General features: G+C 37.1%; 1 protein-coding gene across 1 annotated transcript in view; it reads left to right on the top strand.

Annotated features, from left to right (window-relative positions):
• The window catches only part of LOC140227098 (uncharacterized), a 274,166-nt gene that overhangs the window by 227,065 nt on the left and 19,211 nt on the right, over positions 1–27,890 (top strand). The window contains 4 exon segments of the mRNA XM_072307526.1: positions 12,235–12,354; positions 19,630–19,776; positions 22,248–23,390; positions 24,255–24,593. Of these exon segments, the coding sequence (XP_072163627.1) occupies positions 12,235–12,354; positions 19,630–19,776; positions 22,248–23,390; positions 24,255–24,593 (1,749 nt within the window).

Raw genomic sequence — 27,890 nt, 5'->3', positions numbered from 1 at the left:
GCCTGAGCTTTTGATCCTAGCAGAATCTTCGTCAGAGGCAAAATGACAAATGGGCAGGGACAGCAATCACATATAAGGACTGCACACAACAAGAACAGTCAGGGGAAGGCTAGGGACACAGGACAAAGAAAACAAACAAACCCTTTTGTTTTCTTTGGAGCTCTTTCTTTTGCTTTGTTTTGGAGCTCTTTCTCTGCATTCATACGGTAGGCATCGTGACTTTGATGAACTCTAGAAAAGGATTATTTTGTGGATCAAATGAATGAAGGTTTGTTCCAATGATGCATTTGCCAAATTTATAACACTGCTCTGTCTTTTCTTATCGCCGTTTTGTGTTTGCGTGTCATACTGCACATGTATTTGTTGCTGTGGTTATCGACAGGTTTGATGACTGTGCATGGTTTAGTGTAATACCCACATGCTGGGCTTCATGTTGTGTGGTTTATACAGGCCAATACTGGCCACCGCTTATGCGGGAGCACTGCTTAAACAGGAGAAAAACTTGTCTCCCGACCCCTCCCGATTAAGCAGTGAGCACTGTAGAGATCCATGCAGTGCAGTAATTTCTGAATTTTCATCTGTTTGAATGTTTGATAAAACAATCACATAGTCACCCATTTTCCTCATGAACTATTTTGGTCATTTGTAAATAATTCAGTGAGTTCTGTTTCTCTGGGTCTGTTGTAGAAGGGGCTTTGCATATGGGTCTTTCCATGGGGTTGGGGCACGAAATGTAACATAGTAGTCAAAATTTCATCATCACTTTATTCAAGTTAAATGAAGTTCTTTGAAACTATTAGTCATTATAACAAGTAATTCAACAAAAAATTTAGACAACAAAGGTCATTTTAGAATTTTATGGCCAAATGTTAAAAATCATGAATACCTATGTGATGTGGACACCAAAGTTAAGCTCTTGGGGGATTTTGTCATGAGAATTCCAATTAAAAGAGATTAGAACATCAAACCATTTCAGCGATACAAGTTCATAAATGTAGCATCCTCATTAGATGCACTTTTCCCAAGTAACAGCACAATTTTTCACAAAATACTGAAGTAAACCTGTCATAGGAGTAGCACTAGTGCTCTTTATGTTCATTAAGGGTCAAACTTGACTAAGAAAAAAAAAATGTCATAAATTTGCTCTACAAACATTTTCCATGGTTCAGAATGAACAAAATGTAATTATGCAAGTTTTTGAGAAAGATGAACTTTGTCTCATTAGTCCTTTTTGTAGTAACGGATATGGAATGATGGTTACCTATGTGATGCGGACACGGTGTCCACATCACATAGGTATAATTTGATATTCTTGAAGAAAATTCACAGTGTACAAAGTCCTACTGTTCCAGTAGCAATTGATTCTTGAAGACTCGGAATAGAAGTCACAAAGTGCAAAGAGTCATGAATAGAACTAAAATGCAAGGCTGTCAGGATGATGGGGTCACCAATGACACAATGGTGTCTGCATCACATAGGTACTATTTTGAGCTCAAATGAGGTCAAAGGAGGCCTAAATATGGTTATTTTGACCGTAAAAGACATTATTTTTGAAGCAACTGCTAGAAACAAAGAGTTGAGAAACACTCAATGCAATATCTGCAGCAACCATGCCGTGGCTGACAAACGAATGTACCTATGTGATGTGGACACCAAATTTTGGTGTCCTCATCACATAGGTACATATTTCTGGAGAAAAAGAGATTAGTGTGTGTTTTCTTGAGCTGAAACATTATTCTTTGACTGTTTTACTGAAAAGCATTAGGAATGGACTGGAAATAAAGTATTGAATCAATCCATCCTACCATAAAACATTGTCAATAGGCAATAGTTTTGAATTTGATAGTGAAATTTGGCAACCAGCAAGCAATAATATATGACTAGAATACCTATGTGATGCGGACACCAAACCTTCAAACTTGCCCTGGACCCAAATAAAGCGTTCTTCAAATGTCCCATAACTGTAGTAAAAAAATTTATCCAACTCCACAATACTTGAGGGGTATGAAGTTGGTAAGTTTTGAAGACTTTGGTATAAAAAGTGACTTTTGGTGTTTCCTTGTACCTATGTGATGCGAACACCAAAGCCCAAAATGGCTGCTACTTCTTGCCGTTATGAAGCCATTAAGCTTCCAATCATTTCCATCTTTGGCACATATGTTTATGGCCCAGGGTTGATTTCATTGATAGCTTTTGCAGCTCTGAACAATGCAACATTTCTGATGGGATAGCCAGCATACCTATGTGATGCTACACTCAAAGGATCAAAGTGTATCATCACATTGGTACAGCAATCTTCACACATAATTTTTTTAAATTAACTTTCTGATGGCCAAATAAAATTTTTATTGAGAGTGAGACAACTCATAATAGTGTATTTGCAATGATTGAATATGATCTATCACAAGACACTTCTGTGAATCAGTGTTTTGAACCCAACATACATTTGTGTTACACTTGGTACCCCCAAAATAGGGTAGGACGCCAAACATTAAATGAACACAACAACAACAAAAACAGAAGATTCAATTTCTGTACCCCATATTATAACATATATCCACACATACCATAATTACAAAAAACATTGAACTTTGGGTAGTGTGCATTTCCAGAAGTTGCATTTGTACGTGCCGGTAATGAGATTTTGCCCATGTGCCCCAACCCTATGGAAAGACCCATATATACTAATGAAGATACAGAATGAAGTATATTTGACCTTTAGACCTACTTTGCACAGCCAAGATGGCATCTCAGCAAAAGCCATCATTTTATGAAACGATGCTTGCAACATGGTCTGCATGCATGCAAAATATTGGTGCTATATAGCTTGTATTTACTATACTGGATGAACCATTTATGGCTTTTGACCGTAATTCATGCAGCCAATATGGTGTCTGATAAAGTAGTTATGTTATTAATGATGTACACAACATGTACTAAACATGTGGATATTTGACCCGGAAAACCTATCTATAAAAAAATGTGACACAAGAATTTCATTCATTTGAATAGGAATTGTTGGTTGCAAAATTGACTGAAATAATAATAATAATAATAATAATAGTGGCTACTTGTATAGCGCACAGGTCCACTTTTCAGTGCTCATGGCGCTTCAAAAATGAAAAAATATCATATATTTACATGCATATACATATTCAAACATTTCAACAAAGAAAAAAATGGTAAACAAAAGCAAATATATACCAAATAAAGAATACAACATATATCAATTAAAAATACAATATTAATCCAATAGTATTCAGACTAAATACTGAGATCAGCTATTCAATTCAAAATTTTGCATACAACGTCTTCATACTTTACATAGATTTTGACGCTCATTCATGTGGATAGTGTCATGTATTCTTTACAAGAGGCTGCCTTTTAGATATTTTGTTGCTGTTTCCATCACAGCCCTCATCTTGCAACACTCTTTTATGTTCTTTTTGGCATACAGGAATATAAGTTTGCTGCATTCTGTTTCTAGATTTCTCTCCCTTACTTCCCCTTCAGAGTCCAGTATGACATTGTGCATGTCAGGAGATTTTTGTTGGATATGATACTGGCATGCATGCATACATTGTAAATTTGTTTGTGTCCTACCAAAGTTTGCTCTGATCTGTTACGAGTTACTGGAGTCTGCTAGCCATCTCATTGTGCTGTCTTTGTGTTGTTTATGGATAATTATGGCAAGCATTGCCCCTATATGCACTTCATAGGAGACAATTAATCATAAAGCTGGTAACCATATTAAGAGGTTGTCACATCAGTCAGGTCACATAGAATTCTCTGTGAGATACTATAAAACCAGAAGCATTCTTGCATGAAACTTTCAGGAATTGGAGCAGTCTGCCTTTTTCAAGACACTAAACTTTTGCAAATTGCCACCCATGAAGGATTATGAGTATACTAAATGTACTATTAATGCAGGGATTGTTGAACACATGGTGCTGGTTGATTCAAAACAAACAACAATACCTTCAAGCAACATATAACCAGCTAGAAAAACACTCTGAGAGCACAGACCTCTGCCAAGCAGCCTATTTCCACTCATACAGTCATGCTGAAAATTGCCCAATTTCTTATAGCCGCATTCACACATACAAAATAGTAATAACTGCGATCAAAATATCAAAATTTGCAAAGTGTGAATCCCACTTTCAATATCTAAAAGAAGCCTTGTGTTTGATAGTACCTCATCAGCTTCCTGCATGCTGCGGGGCACCTCAAGCAGAGCACACGCTTTATTGCATGTATACAAACCTCAAGTACACACAGGTTGAACTCCCAAGTTCATTGACCCTATTTGCCAAAATATTAAAAAATCCTTCCAAAATTCATTAAAAAGTCCCCAATCCCTACCAAAATTGAATATCTGTTCCTTGTGTCATTATCAACCTTTCCTGTAAGTTTCATCTTAATTCGTTCAACACTTTTTGAGTTATTTTGCAAACAGACAAATAAACAAACAAATGCAAACAAAAACATAACTTCCTTGGTAGAGGTAAAAATACTGAATGTGCACTACTAAGTATGCATAGTTTAAAGGTGGATAGTCCTGGTAGTGTAGAGGGCGCTGTTGATGATACTGCCGATCACCTTTAGCATTGATACGAAGATTACTGAAGTTGAGCTGTCATCAAGAGTAAAGTGCGTATGTGATGCTAAGTAACGTTGCCTTCGTTGTCTTCTCTGCGCATCGCGCAGTCTGTAGTATTGCCAGGGTGCGTGCATATGTGACCGTGCACCTCAAAACGAACATAAAGTCGCACACACTGATTTTGCATGAGGACTGAAAATAAGTGAAATGGGTCAACCTAGCCGAACTTGACTTTTTCATATTTTCTGAAAGAGTGTGTCTTCTTTTACATTATGCTGAAATTTGGTATCATAAAACGGGCAGGAAAGTGTGTTTTTTTAGCAGTTTATCTCGAACATTTTTGATAAAATAGTGTGATTAGGTGTGTCTTTAGAATCCCTTTTTCATTTCTGAGAAACCTTGTCTACACTCTTCACTTTCAACTCTAATAACTTTTGAAAGGATAGAGCTACTGCTTGGAAAGTTGGCATTAATTATTGACAGAATGTGTTCATGAGGCATGCTTAATTTCAGTTTAATCTGATAATTCCTTCATTGTTGTTACTCTGGTGGTTTACTTCCTGTTTTTTGTCCCATTCATCGCACAGCCAGCACGGTTTGGTAAAGATTAAGCGCTTGAATAGACACTGTACTTCAGAGCCTCTTTTCTCAGTTCACACTTTTCCTGAGTTTCTGCTTTCTTTCCAATATTTAGATAGGTTTGGAGAGTCCATTTGATTTGAGTTATACATCATTTTAAAGCTTAAAGTCTGCTCTTTCAGAAAATGGCCTTAACTAAAAATTCATGTCTAGCGATTTTTTGTGTGTTTTGAGGTGCAGGGTCACATATGTGCTTGTTATTATGACATCACAAAAGAAGTTTGCTAAAGCTGTCATCCCCCTCAGCCGAATCATGAGCCGAACTATGATCAGACCACTGACTACAGTGAGTCTTCTTCGGACTTCTTCGGACTTCTTCGGACTTGGGGAAGTGGGCCACAGCGTAAGCGCTGAAGAGGAGTCGATAGCATAGGTCTCTATGGGAAACTTGCGCCGTGCGTACGCATTTGACTAAACCACCAGGACCATCATGTGCACACTAATAGTATGGTGTACTACAGTGTAATACTGTTTGATCGTGCATCAAACTGTTGCAGCAGCAGTACAACTCAACTTGCTTGTACCATTATATGCCAAAAAAAAAAAAAAATTACAATTGGATTTTCTGGAATAATACCTTTAAAAAAGAGTGAATTAATAAAAGTGTAATTTCAGGGTGTAAAACTATAACTTACCACCCACATCTTACAGAAAACCCCAATGAATTTGCTTCAGTGGTCACAGAGAAATTTGGATCTGTGTAGAGCATGTCAGGAATCCGTTCCCTTCTAGTTTTGTCCATTGTGCTCACACCTTACCAAATGCCATGAGCATCCAAGTGTTAAACTTGGGAGAACAAACCCATGACATGCTATACAACGATCCACATTTCTTTGCAACCACTTTACCAAATTGAATGGAATTTTCTGCAGGATGTAGTTAAGTTATAGCTCATACCCTAAAAAAGCATTCAGATTATTTAATCATTTTGAAAGCTATCCATGTGGAAAACCTGTTGTAATGTCAAAATATCGAAGCTTGGGTATTTGTTCCAGATTCACCATGTCACTGCCAGCAATCAGAGACAGCCTGGTGGTAGTGTCACTGCCTGGAAAGCAGTAGATGACAGGTTTGAACCCCGCTGGTTCCCTTTTCCAACATGTATTTAACACTAAAATGTTCTTCTAAAATGACAGCGAAAGTAGGGAAATCAGATACTTGTATCAAATCGATGAGCACAATCGGTTCTGTCACTTCGGCAGCCATCCTGAGTCACACAATGCATTGTGAAAGCTACCAATGCTGTTGCTGTGACCTCTACAAAAACTCTCACAAAGTCTCACAAAATCCTGTCAGTCTCAATGGCACCGACTGCAAACGAGGTTCTGAATAAACCCATCAAATTTGCCTCATCGCATGAGCTGCAGACTGACTGTCAGATTTTGACTAATGTTATTTATAGGCTGCACCCAGACTATGTGATCTCAATTCTCAAAAAAAAAAATTGCTGCCCATATTCCGTCAAATTATGGTGCATTTATTGTGCTATAGACTCAGAGTATGAAAGCTTCATTGAGCTGTCAAATGATTTAATTTAGTTTTTGGTTGATGTGACCTGGGTTTACTATATTACATGAAATGAAAAATTGGAGTACATTATAAAAAAGCATACACTTTTCACCACTGACATTTGAAGCAGTGTTGATCTCAGAACTGACTGACAAAGTTGTGAAGTCACCTGCTGATACCAACACATTAGTCCCTAAGAAATTCATTTTCAACTCCAATAACTTTTGAAAAAATAATGCTACTGCTTTGAAAGTTGGCATTAATCATGGACAGAATGTGCTGATAGACCATGATTAATTTTAGCCTAATCTGATACTGCAATCCCTTCATTGCTGTTGCTCCAGTGGTTTACATCCTGTTTTTGTCACATTCATCACACAGCTCACACAGCTTGGTAAAGAAAACACTTGAAAAGACCCTGTACTTCAGAGCCTCTTTCCTCAGTTCACATGTTTCCAGAGCGTGTGCTTTCTTTCCAATATTTAAATAGGTTAAAGTAAGTCCATTTGAATTGAGTTATACATCATTTTAAAGCTTAGAGTCTACTCTTTCAGAATCTGCCCTTAACTAAAAATCTAAGTCTGGTGACCTTTTATTGGTTTTGTGATGCAAGGTCACAAGCCAACTGATTAGTTAACCCATGAGTTCATTCATACAAAAGAAGTCTTACCACTTCCTTAGCAGCAATAATAGAATACTATTTTGTACCAAGCACCAAACAAAAACAACAATTTTTTCCGCTGCTACATGGTGTCTTAAAATCTTTAAATCCAAGCTTCAACTGATGTAGGCAGCTGTAGATAGAGGGGTCTAGGACAATTACCCCCTGGGCAATTACCCCAGACCCTTTCCTGACCCTAAACCTAATCCTGATCCTAGTCCTAATCCTAACCCAAACTCTAGCCCTAAACCTAACCCTAACCCTTACCTCATCAGTAACCAGTATTTAGGGGGGTTAGGGTTAGGGTGCAGTGGTTGTAATTTCCCATGGGGGTAATTGCACTGATGCGGTAGACAGTGGTATATTTTGTCAAGTTGACATGTCATTCTAATTTCAATAGGGAACTTCATGTGTTCAGTACTATTGCTATATCTTCATGAGATATGAACAGGCTACACACAATCCCTGCAGTTGATAAATTGCAAAGCGAAACATACCTACTGTATACGCCGAATTTTTCGCGAGGTTTTTATTTTCGCGAATTTCGCGAGTCAGGTGCTATTCGCGAAATTAAAGACACGCGAAAATATTGACTCTGATCCCGATGTGAATGTGATGTATGCGTGTACACTTCTCTGTTCAGTTTCGGACTGAAAAGTTATGAATTTTTAAAACTTTTGTGTTGGAACCGCTGGATGAGGAGACTACTAAGGCTCGTGATGTCATATGAGTACAACAGTATAAAGAAAATATTTTTTAAATTCTACATATTTTCACTTTTTTCGCATAACAAAAGAGCACTTGACTTGCCTCTTTCTAAAGGCAATGGGAATAATATTACCCATAACATATGTTAATGAGTCAAGGGAATGTGTACTTTTTTCAAAAGATGAAATTTTGTGAAATTCTCTTTATATTTTCCTTATATTGTTGTAGGCATGTAACATCATACACTGCAGTAGTCTTCTCATCCAGCGGTGACTGCACAAAAACTTCAAAAATTCATAACTTTTGAACGGATTGTGCGATTTTCCTCAAACTTTCAATGATGTGTTCTACTAATATTGCTATACCCCCGGTATTCTCTCAATCCTTATGTTAATGAAGGTGAACTTGTCCTTTAAACAGTCTCTGCATATTATACTCACTATGATGAATGATGAACAATGGAATTGTTTCAGCCAAATTTGTCGCGATAAAGCGGTTCATGGTTCTGATGAGGCGGTGGAAATAGCACATGAAAAATTTGTCATATCAAGTTTTGTTGCACTTAAGCAGGGTTCCTGTGAAAGCAGACCCCGATTAACGGGTGAGCACTGTACTGAAAATTATTTTTGTGACATGGAAGAGCATCTAGGAGATAATCCATGTACACATGTATGCTCTTTATTGATCATCAATTTCTTCCATAATTTAAAGAATTTGATTGTAGGGTTATACCTGGCACTTTAGGAGTTCATTCCCAAATGAATTCTGTTAACTCCCTTTTTGTGTGTGCATCCACTCATTGCAGCCATCACAAAATTATCAAAGTGTTTAATCGTAAATGTGAATGCAGCACTCATGCTGTGTACTGTACGCTTATGTGCATTTCACTATGTCTCAGTACCAAGGTGGGTGAGACTTATGAATGATGTACGTACAAATGTTAATTTTTACACCTTATGACACTCATTCCCTCAGAACATGTCAGGATGATCTCAGAAACCATTTTCTTCTATTGCTATGAAAGGCTGATAAATTTCCTTTCAGGAAATGTATGGGTTGGTATACTTTTGACTGATATTTTGTATCTGACAAGGACTTAAAATGTCATAATATGTTAAAGATGACATTTTCACAATAATTTGTGTTATTCAGACCAATGATGTGCCTTTTTAAAGGTACATGACATCTATTATCTGGCTGTGTTCTGGATCTGAATCTTGGGTATATGTACCATAAAATATAAGAAGTCTGTGAACACATATTTAATTACAGAGAACAATCAAAATATCAAAGTCCGAAATACATGAACTTCTGTGATACTTTTGTCTCTATCGCTACCGCATATTCTACTTTGTTTTCCCAGTAGTAATGTGTACTTAAATTTGGTGTTATACCTAATGAACATATCCTGCAAACATTGTAGGTTTGCTGGCTGTACATGGGATGTGACATTCTTTTATGCAAAGATTATACTCAGCTAAACTCACGGAAATGTGTCCGCTATTTACTAATAAAGACTGTAGCCCAAAATGTTATTGGTTATTTTGTTGTCACTCGTAATCAACTAAGATCTAGCCACATGGCAATATATGTTTCGAATTTCTGTGCAAAGGTAGATGTACGTGTATTTAAAGATTGAGTATGGAACTAATTGCACTAGTGCTCTTTGTAAGCATGGTTAGCCAGCATACAGTCCTTTCCTGTATGTACCTGCTTTGTTTAGTATCAGAAGATCTGGCATACAAAATTACACAGGATCTCTGTCGAGTGATTGCCAGTGTCAACTAAATTGGCTGGCAGAGTGAGTCCTTGAGCGCATGTTGTATGCACTGCAGACTCTCAACCTGTGTACATAGTATGTTTTGACTGGGCAAAGTTGAGTTCATCAGTATTTGAACTTTCAGAGAGAGGGTTTGAGATAGAGTAAGAGAGACAGAGTATGTATTCTGTGTGAGTGTGTCTGATATCCGGAGAGATAGAAAATGAGTGAATTTAGTACTGCATGAGTAAAGTTCACCCTTTGCTAGAATGTCTACAGCCTTGTTGCATGATTTGCGTGAGAAAATGGGCAGACGGTCATTGAAAAACAGACTTGCAGCAGGCTGCTTTTCTGTTCCATTTCACGTGGAAGGAAGAATCTTCAGCAAATATCTCTTTTTTAGACATATTTTCTCAGAAGTCTATTCAGACTAAACTCTTTGAAAAGAGAAATGCAATACTCCCAACTGAAGGGAGAGAATGTTATAATAGTGAGTTTACTTCTGTGATATCACACTCACTTGTGTTTGTACAAATGTATGTGCCTGCACATATTCGTCCACTAAGAAACATTTAAATGCTGGTAAATGAACAGGCTACCAGGGATCAGGTAGACTGTTGACATAAGTTGAAAATAAATGACCAAGAATTGATCCTTGTGACACATTTGATTTGATAGTTGATGGATTGGACTTGGCTCCTTTGAATTGGGTCACTTGTCGTCTATCATTCAAATATGATTGGAATTAATTAACAGTCGTCTTTCTTTCTCCTGTACATGATTTGAAATGTAAAAGTAGTTCAGTTTTAAAGCCGTTGAACTGAATTGGGCACAAGAGATGAAAATAATATGTAGTTAGGCAAGACACTTTTTTTCACGAGTGTTAAGAAATCAGTTGCCATGGCGACAGCAGTTTTTATACAAATGCACATGTAACTAGTACAGTACATAGATGTGCAAACTTCATCTTTTGTCATTTTTGAACAGTGCATTGCCATGGTAACAGCATATTTTGAATAAAAATCATACAAAAATACTGTCAATTCAGCTAACTCCCTCAGTCTTTTGAGCATTTGGCTTGAAATTATGCTCATGTAACCAGTACTAACAGTACGTAGATGTGCAAACTTCATCTATCGTCATTGTTGAACAATGCGTTATCATGCTAATAGCACAATTTAAACAAAATCATACAAATATATTTTGATTCAGCTAATTCCCTCAGCCTTTGAGCATTTGACTTGTAATTTGGCACATTTCACTGCTTAAGGATGTAGATGTGCAAGCATCATCTTTTGTCATTGTTGAACAATGTATTGCCATGGTTACAGCATATTTTGAATGAAAATCATACAAAAATGCTGTCGATTCAGCTAACTCCTTCAGTCTTTGAGCATTTAGCTTGAAATTTGACACATGTGACCGCTTTAGTATGTAGATGTGCGAATTCATCTTCTGTCATTGTTGAACAATATGTTTTTCCATGGTAACAGCATATTTGAATGAAAATCATACAAAAATATTGTGAATCCAGCTAACTCCCTCAATTTGTAATTGTTTGACTTAAAATTTTTGACATGTGACCAGAATAGTACAGTATGCGGATGTGCGTACTTTATCTTTCCTTGTTGTTGAAGAAGTGTTGCCATGGTAGCAGTGCATTTTTAATTAAAATCTTACAAAAATATTGTGGATTCAACTAACTCCCTCAGTTTTTTAGCAATTGGCGTGAAATTTGGCATGGGTGACTGCTAGAATAGGTAGTTGTGTAAACGTCATATTTTGTTAATGTCTAACATTATGTTTCCATGGCAACAGCATTTTATCATTGAAAAACATAGAAATTACCGGTTCATCTATCTAACTCACTCAGTTTTTGAGCATTTGACTTGAGATACAGCTGTATGGCACATGTTACTACCATAATTTTTGAATGATCAAAACACATCTTTATATTCAATCTCGAACAATGCATTGCCATGGTATAAACATTTTTTCCAATAAAAAGCATATAGAATTATTGTTGGTTTAGCTGTCTTTTTCAATTTTAGGTGGGGATATTACTCACATTAAGAGATAGTTCTGGTTTCCATTGTGGCTAAACAAGTAAGTTGTGAGATTTTTGGTTTAAATTTTCTTTCCATCATGTTGAGCAATATATTTACATTAGGTAATTCTGTTTATCCTGAAAAGCCTAGTCAAGAAATCCTCTCAATACTTTTGAACTGAATGACCTTACTTAGAGCAGTTATGATTCATTCAGTGATGACAAGAATTAAGAGTGAAATTCTTCAGGCTTATGTTATTTGTGCTTACATTTTTTTTTCTTCTTCTTCTTCTTGTATTTTACTCTTTTAGGCAAGGCAAGAGCGAGACTTAATTCATGATCGTTTGCGGCTGATTGAGGAGCAGAATGAGAGTTTGTCACTATTCCATCACCAGTCCAGCCTGGGCAAATCTGAGCAACTCAGAGCAGAGGTAGGTTGACAAATAGGATTATAGACCAGTTTACTGGTTTATGTAACTCATTTGGTAAAGTTGAACAAAAAGTTTCACATTTCATTAAATAACAAGCTGTATTTCAATGTAAAATTTGGAATGAAATACTGGAATTTGTTTTGAATAGTTTAGGAAGGGATTTACAGATGTATCCATGTATTTTTGTCCTTTTCAAAGTACACAATCAAAATGAAATAAATATGTGACTGTGCATCACAAAACACAATAAGTCACACTCCCTGATTTTGTGTGAGGACTGAAAATAGATGAAATGGATCAACCTAGCCAATCTTGAGTTTTTCATATTTTCTGAAAGAGCAAGTCTTCTACATTATGCTAAAGTTTGGGATAACAAAACAAACAGGAAATTGTGTTTTTTTTCTCAAACACTTTTTTGTAGAATAGTGTGATATGGTGTGTCTTATAGAGTCCCCTTTTCATTTCTTAAAACCCTGTACACACTCTTTACTTTCAACTCTGCAAACTTCAGAAAGGATGATGCTACTGCTTTGAAAGGTAGCATTAATCATAGACAGAATGTGTTTCTGGGATCCAAATGGGGGAGGGGGAGGGCTTAAATTGTACATTTTCATCTTTTTCTTGAATAAACTTGGCAAGCAGCATTCCTAGGTGGATGGGATCTCAATGTGTTCGCAGGCACCATCCTCCCCTCAGGGGCCCCAGGGAGCCCATACCCCCTAAATTAAGGGATATTCAATAATATTCTTCTCTAGAATCAGAGCTTTAAGTCTTCTTATTTTCCAAACTGCATAGTCCAACTTCTCTAAGTACAGTGTACTTGGCATGTGTTTTTACGAGTGTGATGGAATATGTGCAAATGGACACCATTCTCCCAGCACTCAAAGGTGCCCCCCCCCCCCCAAGTTTCCAGTGTTCTCAGATAAGACTCTGCAAAAATGCATGAAAGGTGAACTTACGATACTCAGTGAGCGCGAGACCCCTGGGTCTCTTTTTTAAAGTTACACCATAAGTAGGAGCTTCACACACTGTGTGTTACACGGAATGGGAAGTAGGCCAAGCCACATTAAACAACATAGAGAAGAGTCTACAACTGTATTTTTCTACATTTGTGGTTGGTGTACACTAAAATAATGTTTACTTAGTACATTTATTGGATATTTTGACATTAGTGCCCTTTGTTCGTTTTTACATTTGTGGTTGAAATTTTCTACATTTGTGGGCAATTTCCACATTTGTGGGTTCAAGAAAGCCTTTCATATAGAGGTGGTTGCTATTGACAGGTTTTCCAACATTTCATGTGTATCCTATACATGTTCATGGATTATCATTGTATGCATCTAGAAGTACTTTACATGAGCACGTGTCTCTGTGTGTGTATAATGCACTTGTTCAAGCTTTGTGCAATGCCGTTATTGATCACATTATTGCTTACAAGCAAAGCTATTCACAAATCCATTACTATGCATATCATGTAGATAAAGAGTTCTCTAAACACATCCAGTTGTTGTACAGTTGAACCTCTATTATCCGGCCTCCCTTTATCCGGATCTCTCTATTATCCGGACGCAATCTCGCCGTGATTTTTTTAAAATAATTACGGGAAGAAAGGGGGATTCCCAACTCCTTGAGAATTCCTACCCAAACACACATGAATTACATATTACTTCCAATATGATTAACATACATTGCATCAAATTTCCTTCCAAATTGCTTACCTTCAGACATTTCAACATCCCGAAACATCCCCAAATGTAACAATGAAAATTTTGCAGTATACACATTACTACATGTGGTACTACAATGGGCTACATCAGTACATGTGTATGTATATGTACATATATAAAGCATTGAGTCTCCCGTATCCAGCCAAATCCCTTATCCGGATGAGCCCCGGTCCCGACTTGTCCGGATACGAGAGGTTCAACTGTACTTGCCAATTGTTGTGATTGCCAATTGGCCCAAAAACATCAGTTGCTGACTAGCCATCATTTGAGAAAGACAACAGCCCATAATCGAAACTGTATTAGGTAAAAAACAATTGGGTGTGTTAAGAGAACTCTTTATCTTTATTCATCGCCCATCCTTATGAACTCATTTTGCAATTACTATGCATGATTGTCACTGCTGCAAAGTAGCTGCAACTCCATATGGGTTTGCGGCTGCTGCATGCAGCTTAAGATATACTGCAGGATAAAAAAAAGGTGGTCCCTGGCTGTATTAGATAGGTGGCCACTATGCTCAGGGTTTTAATTATGGCTTTTCTCTCGGGGATTTTCAGTTGCCGTGTATGGCAGGTGGCCGCTTAGGCAGGTTTGAATGTATGTTCTCAGATTGGTTTTATAAACCTTGATTATATTTAGGTGATCCGAGAATCCTCTCGGATCACCTTCTGTATCTGTACTGATTCTTTATTCTTCTTCTTCTTTATTTCTGGACAAAAGTTGTGCAGAGGTTAGCTCAGAAAGTGCATTGCCTATGAATGTCAAACTTATACCATATATGTACCGTGTCCCAAAGACAACAATCGAACTAAAATCAAAGTGATCAGTCGACCGTGACGTCACTATGACGTCATTATATGAAAACACATTCTCATTCATATCTCATTAATGGAATGGAATTTCTCAATGAAATTTACGTCACATATATTTCAAGTCAAGCGCATTCCACTCATATTCTCAAAATTCATATTTACGCTTAAGACGCGCGCGTACGCGCAAGTTGAAATATTTGTATGCTCCAATCGAGCTCAAATTTTTTTTTTTTTGCATACGTTTCAGACCAATTGAAGCATTTTTTGAAAAATTGAAAAATTGGACGGACGCGTACGTGCGTGTACATATACGCACGCACAGCTCATATGCAATAGAAATTTCCCGTTTTTTCACTCGGATCGGATGTCTGAAATGTCAAGGAATATTTCTACCAAGTTTCAAGTCAATTTGACTCAATATGACGTCATACGGGGCTGTCAAAGTTGAAATTCCGCGCGCACGTCAATGGCGATATACAGTGCAACTATGCAAAAAAAACGCCAATTTTGAATCCGATTTTACTCGTCAGGATGGACGGTGACCCCCCATTTTCTTTACATATTTTGAAAGCTGATGAGTTGTACATATCATTTCGTGGGTTGGCGCTACTGAAAAAATTATTAAAAGATATCAAATTTCTTAATAAAGTAAAAAAAGTAAATTTTCAAAATGACGTCATCAAATTTCAAGTTCACTCGAGCGTATCTCACTTATCCTTTGCCAATTTTCAATTCAATCATAGTTTATTTCCAATCAACGAAAATCAAAAAAAAAAAAAAAAAAAAAACATAGTACAAAGTATACATGTGATGAAATATTGTTCAAACGTTTGCAAAAGATTCATGTAATATATATACGAGACAAGTTATAGAACAACATATAACATGTACAATATTTAGGAAAACACTGTATAAATACTTCGTGGGAGAGCGGAAAATGAATTCGATTATGGAAAATAGTGATCCACTAAAAAGCATAGCTTGTCGGACGTGGATCGCAAGACAAATAATGAGTAAATTATATACTATTCTATAACAATATACATGTAATTATTTTGAGATACACCGGTTGGGAAAAAAATATAGAATACCAATGCTAGTGCCCGGACACTGCTCACTGAACCACGTGTACCGGGAAAATATGACAAGGACAAAAATTCAATTCATATCAATTTTCACATATAGAAAAATTTCCTCCCATAGAGATAACACGTCATAACGAAGATACAGAAAGAAGTACATGACCTTTGACCCCACTTTGCACAGACAAGATGGCATCTGAGCAAAAAGTGGTTATTTTGTGAAATGATTCTTGTAACATGGTCTTTACGTGTGCAAAATATAATTTTCACCCAGTTTTCAGTATGTTGTAGCTTATTAAATGTACTTTCATATTTATAATTACAAAATTTTGATTGGATGACGTCATCACCTCGTAAAAATGGATTGAAAGTATCCTTGTAAAATTTGACCAGTTTACGTATTATCTCTATGGGAGAGCAGTTTTTCTGGAAGTGAAAATTGACATGACTATCTCTTTTGAGCACTAGCTCACTTATGCTTCGGTGAATTTTTCCCAGATTTTAATATGTTGTAGCTGAGACTTTGGGCTATCGTAAGAGTGCCCTTTGTTATTTCATACGACGTCGGCATCACGTCGAAAAACTTGGTTGAAAATGGCACGTGGCTTCGATGCAGCGTCATTTTGCTTAATACACAGAGCCTATGGAGCTTGAAATAGGTCAGTGCATAGTGCATCCGACTCGTAATCCTAAGGTCCCTGGTTCGAGGCTCAACCCTGCCAATATTCTTTTTATGCCTCCGCCACGAAGTGGTGCCGGAGGCATTATGTTTTCGGGTTGTCCGTCCGTCCGTCCGTACGTCCGTACATCCGTACGTCCGTACGTACGTCCGTCCGCATTCGTTTACGCGATAACTTGAGTAATATTGACTGGAATTTTACCAAACTTGGTCCAAGTATAAAGTATGATGGGGCAATTAATTGATTAGATTTTGGGTGAAATCGGCCAAAGGTCAAAGGTCAAAGGTCAAGGTCAAATCATTAAATTGTATCTGTTTACGCGATAACTCAAGACTGGATTCAGCAAATTTCACCAAAATTTGTCTGAGGATGATGTATGATGGGACAATTACTTGATTAGTTTTTGAGTGAAATTGGACAGAGGTCAAAGGTCAAAGATCAAGGTCAAATCCTAAAATTTATCTGTTTACGTGATAACTCAAAACTGGATGAAGCAGCTTTCACCAAACTTGGTCCAAGGATGATGTATGATGGGGCAATTAGTTGAGAAGATTTTAGTGACATTGGCAAGAGGTCAAAGGTCATAAGGTCAAGGTCAAATGCTAAAAACGTTGCTATTACCCCCATATCCATGCAATGCCCGAAGGTATTATCTTGAAACTTAGTGTAGACATGTACTACTGCATAAAGATTCTCCAGAGAGAGTTTCATGTCATAAGGTCAAAGGTCAAAAGGTCAAAGGTTAGGTGAATATGTTACAATTTCACTTTTCTTGCAAATGGTTCAATGTATCTTCATGGAACTTGGTACATACACATGTACTGACTGGCAGGGATTTTCTAGGGAATGTAGGGGTCATGGGTCACTAGTCAGGGGGTCAAAGGTCAAGGTCAACTCCTCAAAATTTTACTATTTCCCTCATATACTAGTATATGCAATGCTTACATTATTAGTTTTAAAACTAAAACTTGATATATACATGTATTCCCTAATGGAGATTCTCTGAGAAATTTCCAGCCAGAAGGTCAAAGGTCAAAGGTCAGGTTTAAATGCAAATATATATATATATATATATATATATTATACTGTAATTACACTCTTTCTTCATACCTTGAAAATTACTCAATGCATAAACTTATAAAAGGTAGGTCAGAAGTCAAGTAAAAATTCTCAATTCCCCAAATACAGGTACCTGCACTCTTAGACAATTATAGCAAATCTAGTTCAAGGAAAGTGAACATTCAAGATATTTCTGACAAACCTGTCATTTCAATATTTTTTTAGTTTTGTGAAACTGTCATAACACATTGTGAAGACATTGTACCATACACCTATTGGGAGAATCATGCATTATGGCGGAGGCATCAGTCGCCATAGCGACATTTCTAGTTTAATTTTTTTAAACACTTTTTTTCTTCTTTTTCTTTAGTGAGTCTTAATCTCCCTTCCAAACTTTATCTTTTTCCTATTTTTTTATGCTTCTCCTTCAAATTTCTATAAAATAACTGAAGTTTTTCTTTATTTTTCTTTCTTTCTTCTACTTTCTGTGCAAGAGATCAACAACAACAATGGCTATCAACCCCATATTTTGCACATGTTTAGCTCATGTCACGTACATTATTTCATAGAATAACAACTACTTGATCGGACACCATCTTGGGTATGCAAATTAGGGTCAAAGGTCATAAATGTTTCGTCCTGTATCTTAATCAATACATGTCCTACCTTTCCCATATTTTGCACACGTAAAGACCATGTTACAAGAATCATTTCACAAAATAACCACTTTTTGCTCAGATGCCATCTTGTCTGTGCAAAGTGGGGTCAAAGGTCATGTACTTCTTTCTGTATCTTCGTTATGACGTGTTATCTCTATGGGAGGAAATTTTTCTATATGTGAAAATTGATATGATTGTCTTTTTGACCACTAGCTCACTTACCCTTCGGTGAATTTCTCCCAGATTTTAATATGTTGTAGCTGAGACTTTGCGCTATCGGATGTGTGCCCTTTGTGTTTCATACGATGTCAGGATCCCGTTAAAAAACTTGGTTGAAATTAAAGCTTATCTTCGATGTATTTTCATATTCCTTTCTTTTTGCAACTTTCTTTGCAATAACTCAAGAAAAGCATAGCCTATCACCACCATATTTTGCACATGTTTAGTTCATGTCACGTGCATTATTTCATAAAATAACAACTACTTGATAGGACACCATCTTCGGTATGGTAATTAGGGTCAAAGGTCATAAATGTTTTATCCTGTATCTTAGTGAATACATGTCCTATCTTTCCCATATTTTGCACACGCAAAGACCATGTTAAGAATCATTTCACAAAATAGCCACTTTTTGCTCAGATGCCATCTTGTCTGTGCAAAGTGGGTTCAAAGGACAAATGCACTTTTTTCTCTATCTTCGTTATGACATGTTATCTCTATGGGAGGGAATTTTTCTAGATGTGAAAATTGACATGATTTTCTTTATCGAGCACTATCTCACTTACCCTTCCGTGAATTTCTCCCAGATTTTAATATGTTGTAGCTGAGACTTTGCGCTATCGTTATGTGTCTTCCGTTTTTTCATACAACATCCAAATCATGTCAAAAAACTTCACTAAAATTAAAGCTTTTTGCTCAGATGCCATCTTGGCTGTGCAAAGTAGGGTCAATGGTCAAACATACTTCATTCTGTATCTTCGTTAGTGTATACGGAATTTGGTACCAAAGATGGCAGACCTGACTCCATTTTCTAAATGAGAATCCAAACATCACACGGCCAATGTCCCTAAACACAGATGAAACCTGTATGGTCATGCCTAATGGGATCAGGACTCAAATGATTGATTTTCGAATACATCGGATCGCCTAATTTGTCAACTTGATGACAAATTCCAAGTCTAGTTTATTTTTTGGTTTCTTCAGTTGGAAAAAAGAATGGCTGTCAGATTTACTCCAATAATCTTGCTCCTCCTTGGCAGGTTGTTAGCATAAGAGCTGAAAAGGAGAAGCTGGAAGGCAGACTCTTTATCCTGGAGCATGAACAAGAGACAGCAGTATGCAGTCTGGAAGAAGCCAAGGAGAGAAACATGATGCTGGAAAAGCAAGTAATGGAACTGGAGCAGAGGGTGAGTTTTTTGAATCAGAGAACTTCAGCACGCTCGCCAAGATATAATGCCAGTGTTATTTGCGCCTCTTTCTAGACAGAGGTCAGCACCTTCTTGCAGGTTCAAGGCAAATCTTGTTTTGTTTTTGTTATGCCTCCGCCACGAAGTGTTGCCGGGGGCATTATGTGTCCATCCGTCCGTCCGTCCTTCCGTCTGTAATCGATTTTGTGGACAGCGTTACAAAAAAGACGGAGGTATCCTGATGAAACTTGGCATGTGTATGTATGAGTGGGTGAAGATGTGCCTGTCAACTTTTGAGTGCACATGCTCAAGGTCAAAGGTCAAAAGATCAAGGTCAAATGCTCAAAATTTCACTATTTCCCCCATATCTATGCAATGCCTGAAGGCATTTTCGTGAAACTTAGTATATACATGTATTACCCAATAAAGATTCTCTGCTGAGAGTTTTTGGTCATGAGGTAAAAGTTCAAAGGTCAAGTGAAAATGTTAAAATTTCACTTTTTTCTCCATATCTTGGAAAGGGTTCAATGTATCTTCATGAAACCTAGTACATAGGCATGTACTGACTGGCAGTGATTATCTAGGGAATTTAAGGGTCAGGGGTCAAAGGTGAAGGTCAACTCCTCAAAATTTCACTTTTTCCATCATATTTATGCAATGCCTGCAGGATTTTTCTTGAACTTAATGCATACATGTATTACCCAATAGATATTCTGTGGGAAGATTATTGCCTAAATGTCAAAGGTCAAGTGAAAGGGCTAAATTTCAGATCTTCCTCCATATCTCGACAGTGACTCAAGGTATCATCATGAAACTTAGTACATAATTATTTATGCATGTTCTACCTGACAGTGATTTTTCTTGGGAATTATAGGGCTATAGGGTCAAAGGTCAAGGGTCAAAGGCCAGGTTAGAATGCTAATGTTTTTCTATTTAATACTGAAATTATACTTTTTCTCTATTAGATACCTTAAAAATTACTCAGTGCAGGGTCAAAAGTCAAGTAAACGTCCTCAAATCCCCAAATACATGCTCTATAAGAAAATGTAGCCATTCATCCATTAAAACTAGTGCAAGGAAAGTGAACACTCAACACATTTTAACATGTGATCATTTCAATATTTTGCCAATTAGATGAAATTATCATCACACATTGTCAAGACGTACTATAGATCTATAAGGAGAGTCATACACTTTGTACATTATGGTGGAGGCATACCGGTAGCGGTAGCAACATTTCTAGTTTTTTGTAATTTTGTAATTCCACATTAATTCTTCTTTTTTTTTTTTTGTTAAGACAAATCTAAAACACCATGTCTACTGAAAAATCTGTGGGTAGTACTTACAATTGAAAGTCCTATCAGCAGATGCATAGATAGTATACAGTATGTCCCGAAAGAAATTACAACGCAGCCTTCCGCAATGATATCTTTAAAAAATAGTGAATGAATCTTAATAAAAATTCAGGGTATGAGACTATAACTCATTGCCAACATCTTACAGAAAACCCCATTCGATTTGCTTCAGTGGTCAAAGAGAAATACAGAATTTTGTAGAGGATATCGGGAATCTCTTCTGTCCAAGTTCTGTCTATTGTTCACACACAAGATCATCAAAATGCTAAACTCGGAAGAATCCGATTCATGACATGCTTTACAACAATCCTCATTTCTCTGTGACCGCTTAACCAAATTGAATGGGGTTTTCTGCAAAATAGAGCTAAGATGTTATACCTTAAGAGTCTGAAGTAGCACGTACACAGGTTGATCATAATAGGTGTTATCAATTCGAAAATCTGATTGTAATTTTTGGGGCGACTTACTGCAGTATGTCCCCAAAAAAATTACAATAAGATTTTCGCATTGATAATGCCCAATATGATTAAATTTTTCAAATGCTACTTCAGGGTATATATATATATATATATATAGACATATAACTGTCGTACAAAAGGGCCCTATGCATCACATTGCTAATTCTTTGTGTATTGCCTCATCCCTTCCCCCAATGTTACATGATTGCATATCATGCCATGACAGACCTTGATTTTCTGGAACACTGAAATATGTTACCCATGCTATTATTTCCATGCACAGTATTTTTCTCCTTATCAATGGTATATCCCTAAATTTCATTTATCATTCCTTATGTAATGTTGAATTATATACACGTATGTACTTACATCTTCTGTTTGTTTTTTTAAACTGTATTTATGATTTTTGTTGGAGATGGAAAAGATAAATGAATGAATGAATGAATGAATATACCCGCTTAAGGCAAGCTATTTTCATATGATGACCCAATTGTCCAGATGTGAAAAACAGGAATGCAGATTATCTATTCATGAGCAATTGATTCGATCAGTGATGAATAAAACTCAATACCAGTATTGGAAATGTAAATTAATGATAAAAATGACTATCTGTGGTATATGAACAACTGTTTCCACTCGCATTGCTTTATTAATTCAGTTGCAATTTCGGGAGACAGAACTGAGGGACCTTACTCGCCTACATGAGGAGACTATGCAGGAACTAGGCATGGCACGCTCAAGGGCCAACACCCACACCAGTTCCCTGTTTGATGAGCTAGAGCCTGCTGATCTCACTGGCTATGAGAGCTCTGATGAAGACCTGGATGGAGGCCAGGGGAACTTGAGTACAGGGGTAACTAAGCCCTCTGGCAGCAGCCACACCATTCACAGACAGATGAGCTTGGCAGATGAGCTTGCTGAGTGTCTAGGAGCAATGGAAGCATCTGAAAAGAGTCCTCGACTTAGTAAGAGCTTGAGCTTGGCTGATAAGTTTGCAGATCAAGGTGGAGAGCAAGTGTCACAGCAACAGAAGCAGATGAGCCATAGCAATGACATACATTCCGTGTTCAAACATCAAAGGAGTCTAGCAGAGGAGTTTGCGGACCTTGGTGGAGAGCCATCAGATAGCCCTCATTCTGGAGTTCAGGAGAATGAGGTTAGTTTTGAGGTAGAACATCCAGTTCATGAGAATTTAGTAGGTGAGCAAGCAGAAATGACTGATGGAATTGCTGGTATTCAGCAGGAAAGCATGAGCCTTGCTGATGAGTTTCAGGCTGAACAAAGTCAACCCCCAAGTTTGACAGAAGAGTTTCCTCAAGCACATTGTGTTCCTCCACTCAAACAAACTAACATCATGAGTCTTGCTGATGAATTGTTCATGGCATCTGCCTCTGTGCCAGCAATTAAAGTGGACTCATCAAACACTCTGGTTTTCATGACCCCAGCAGACCTCATGGAAGAGCAGCAAGATTTTGATGGACAGATTCTGGCAGCTGCCGATAAAGAGGATGAGGAAGATGACATGATGATGAGTGGGATTACAATGGCAAACTCTACCCCCATCCATGGACTTAGCCTAGCAGATGAACTTGCCAACACACGCTGGGAGCAGTTACGTGATAGAGGAAATGGTGAAGATATTGGCAGTAAGGGAGCTGGAAGGCACAAAGGAAGATTAAGTCAAGGAGGAAGAGACATTCGTAATGATGAAGATGACGAGGATGTCATCAATCAGGAGACACCGACAGCCTCACCAAACAGAAGCCCCCAAATGATGGAACTCAGAATGAAGCACAGACAGGTTTGGCAACTCTTCACTTACTCATGTGAACTGATGAATTATATAAGTGTGATTCTGAATGTTTTAGATGGGATCAAACTACTCCACTATTGTGTAGAACTTTGGTTGTACTGCAATGATTTTTTTTTGCTCAATTACATATTAGTAGCCTCAGTAGCAAAAAATATCCAGAGACTTTTGATATGCAAGATATTGAATGAATGTACAGTGACACTGAACTTCCAGGGCATGCAAGTGCACAAAAAATCCCTTGTGGTAGGTATAACCAAAGAAAACTTCTTTGTGTGATGATGAATATTTCACGGCTTTAAGAAACCACAAATAATAAAAGGTTTGACTTAAATCCATCAAACAAGAATCATGCTTTTCATAGCCAAGCCATATAAAGAATATGCAAGTGATAGTCACATTTCTCCTCATTTTTGTATGAAGATGTAATGATATGTATGCCTAAATACATATGCGTATAACATAAGTCAGTAATTGTCAAATGCCTTTGATGTTGTCACAAAGAAACAAAAGAACAAAATCCTTACATGCCTGCTTACTCCCCAAATGTAAAGATAATATATGGGTATTGGTGGGATTGTGACATCCAAGACTTTAAGAAATCTGCTAAAATGATACAGAAAAAAAATTAGATCTATATGGCTCTTTTAAGATGATTATTGATGACCAGATATAACTCTCTGTCATTCAAAAAGTTGTAATGATTTCATAATATATTTGTTTTTGTTCATTTTTTTTTTTTTTTTAGGGGAGGGAGGCTGTATTTCAATGCCTTTAGTGAAATGATCCTCCTTGGGGGAATAATTTTCTCCTAAACATGAAACACATTATTTTTTGCTTTTCTTTTTAATGTAGATAGAGGATGTGCTTCACAGAGTCCATGTTGATCTGGCTCATATCATCCTTGAGCTGCACTCCCTAGTCCGGCTCCCACTCACTGACCTGGGCATCATGCAGGCCTCTTCTGTTCTACACTCCCTCTCTAATGCCACCCAGCCCCTGGGTATCCAAGAAGGGATTGACAGTGATAACATTGTCAGCATCAATATTGATGTTGATGATGATGATGATGACTCTGTTGTAGGGAGCTGTGATGATGGCAGGAGACCAGAGATGATAGGGGAGAAGGTCAAGTCACAGTTGAGCATTCTGAGGAGCATGCTGAACATCGTGGTGAATGGTTCCCCCCTAATGGTAAGCTCTATGCAATTTTGCTAAATAAAATAAAAGGTATTCCAGCACATCACAAACACCTACTGAAACCAGCTGACAATATGAGACAGGGTGTTTACCACGGTTTTTCTGCAAAAGAAATCTCAAAGACCACCATTATCAGATACCTGATGTTTATATGTTGCCCTGAGATATGTTTCATTTGACTGTGATATATTATTAAATGTTATGATACCTTTCTTTATTTATATTTGTGGGTTTTAGACCTGTGTCAGCCATCACCTACTACAGGTAGGCAGACCAAACAGAATTTAATAGCTCTTCAACGGTTTTGTTTGGATTTTTATGCCTCCGCCACGAAGTGGTGCCAGAGGCATTATGTTTTCAGGTTGTCCGTACGTCCGTCCGCATTCGTTTACGCGATAACTTGAGTAATATTGACTGGAATTTTACCAAACTTGGTCCAAGTATAAAGTATGATGTGGCAATTACTCGATTAGATTTTGGGTGAAATCGGCCAAAGGTCAAGGTCAAATCATGAAATTGTATCTGTTTACGTGATAACTCAAGACTGGATCAAGCAAATTTCACCAAACTTTGTCAAAGGATGATGTATGGTGGGACAATTACTTGATTAATTTTTGAGTGAAATCAGACAAAGGTCAAAGTTCAAGGTCAAATCCTAAAATTTATCTTTTTACGTGATAACTCAAAACTGGATGAAGCAGCTTTCACCAAACTTGGTCCAAGGATGATGTATGATGGGGCAATTAGTTGAGTAGATTTAAGTGACATTGGCAAGAGGTCAAAGGTCAAAAGGTCGAGGTCAAATGCTAAAAATGTTGCTATTTCCCCCATATCCATGCAATGCCCAAAGGTATTTTCTTGAAACTTAGTGTAGACATGTACTACTGCATAAGGATTCTCCAGAGAGAGTTTTATGTCATAAGGTCAAAGGTCAAAAGGTCAAAGATTAGGTGAAAATGTTACAATTTCACTTAATTCTCAGAAATGGTTCAATGTATCTTCATGGAACTTGGTACATACGCATGTACTGACTGTCAGGGATTATCTAGGGAATTTAGGGGTCATGGGTCAATAGTCAGGGGGTCAAGGTCAACTCGTCAAAATTTTACTATTTCCCTCATATACTAGTATATGCAATGCTTGCATATTATGTTTAAAACTTAATATACATGTATTACGTAATGGAGATTCTCTTGGAAATTTCCTGCCAGAAGGTCAAAGATCAAAGGTTAAGGGTCAAGGCCAGGGTTAAATGCATTAAAAAAAAAACATTTTATACTGTAATTACACTCTTTCTTCATACCTTGAAAATTGTAAACTCAATGCATAACCTTATGAAAGGGTCAGTCAGAAGTCAAGTAAAAATCCTCACTTCCCCAAATACATGTACCTTCACTCTTTAATAGACAATTATAGCAAACGTAGTTCAAGGAAAGTGAACATTCAAGATACTTCTGACAAACCTGTCATTTTATTATTTTGCCAGTTATGTGAAACTGTCATCACACATTGTGAAGGCATTATACTATACACCTATTGGGAGAATCATGCATTATGGCGGAGGCATCAGTCGCCATAGCGACATTTCTAGTTTATTATTATTTCTTTCTTTATTCCAGGAATGGGATACTGCAATATGTCCACAAACATCAATTTAGGTATAAAATCACACAAATATGTAGGAATTGGACTCAATACTGAATATAATGTCATTCTGTTTCATTGTGCAATGAGCTAAATATTCTTAAGAGAGCTGATGTGTGTTCTCTGACAGCTTTACAATATGAAAGAGTATGAATTCAAGGAGAACTGTGAACTGTTTTGACTAATTTTGGCAAGTATGTAATGACCATGCATATACCATATTTTCTTTTTAAATTGCAATGGGACTTCTACAATGATAACTTTAAAAATAGTGAATCAATCAAAATGCAATTTCAATGTATGAAACTATAACTTAAAACTGACATCTTACAGAAACCCCATCCAACTTGCTTGAGTGGTCCCAGAGAAATGGGGATCCTTGTCAAGCATGTCAAGAATCCCTTCCCTCCAAGTTTAGTCCATTATGTTATGGATGCCAAGAGTATCCAAGTGCTAAACTTGGAAAAAACGGACCTGTGATACTCTTTACAATGATCCAGTTTTTTTCTGTGACCAATTAACCAAATTGAATGGGGTTTTCTGCAAGATGTAGGTATAGTTTCATACCCTGAAACAGCGTTAAGATTGTTTGTTTGTAAGTTTTCAGTGCAAAATCCGATTGTAATTTTTGGGGGGACATAGGCTGACTATTTGTGATCCATCATCATGAAAGCCTGATGAAGTCACCAATGTTGTGTCTCTTGGTTTTGATAGTTTTTAATATCCCTTATTATGCCTTCACCATGAAGTGTCACCAGAGGCATTAGGTTTTCAGGTTGTCTGTCTGTCCGTCCATCCTTCCATCCATCTGTAATTGATTTTGTGGACAGCATAACTTAAAAACAGTTTGAGGTATCCTAATGAAACTTAGCATATATATGTATGAATGAGTGGATGAAGTTGAGCGTATTAATTGTTGGGTGCACATGCTCAATGTCAAAGGTCAAGGTCAAATTCTCTAAATTTCATTATTTTCTTAATATATGTGCAGTGTGTGGAGGTACTTTCTTAAAAGTTAGTGTATACAACTATTACCCAGTAAAGGTTCTCTAAGAAAAGTTGGGGGCCATGAGGTCAAAGGTCAAGTGAAAAGGCTAAAATTTCACTTTTTCTCTGTATCTTTGAAATTGCTCATGTTATTTTCATGGAACTCAGTACATATGCATGTACTGCCAGTACAGTGATTCTCCCTGGACATTATTGGGTCATGGGTTCAGAGGTCATAGTGCCAAGGTCAAAGGTCAAGAAAAAATAATAAAGTTGCACCTTTTTTGCCCATATCTTAGAAATGACTCAAGATATTGTCATGAAATAAGTACATATGCATATACTGCCTGACAGTGACTCTCTCGGGAATTTTGGGTTCATTTGGTCAAAAGTCAAGGTTCAAAGGTCAGGCTAAAATGCTACAATTCTACTTTGTAATGCTGAATTTGTATTTTTCTCTGTATCTTGGAGATTGCTCAATGCATAGAAATAGTAAATTAGGTATATACATGCATTACTGCACAATGATTCTGTAGGGAAATATTTTGGCTATGGCATCTTAGGTTACTGGAAAATGTTTAAATGTCAAAATTTTTCCCATATTAAAAAAAAAAAAAAGCTCAAAGTATTGTTATGAAAATGGATGTTACCAGTTAATAA

This window comes from Diadema setosum, chromosome 4, assembly GCF_964275005.1.
Source record: "Diadema setosum chromosome 4, eeDiaSeto1, whole genome shotgun sequence".
Taxonomy (NCBI): domain Eukaryota; kingdom Metazoa; phylum Echinodermata; class Echinoidea; order Diadematoida; family Diadematidae; genus Diadema; species Diadema setosum.
Note: the sequence above shows the minus strand (reverse complement) of the source record. Positions and strands in the feature narration are given on the sequence as shown.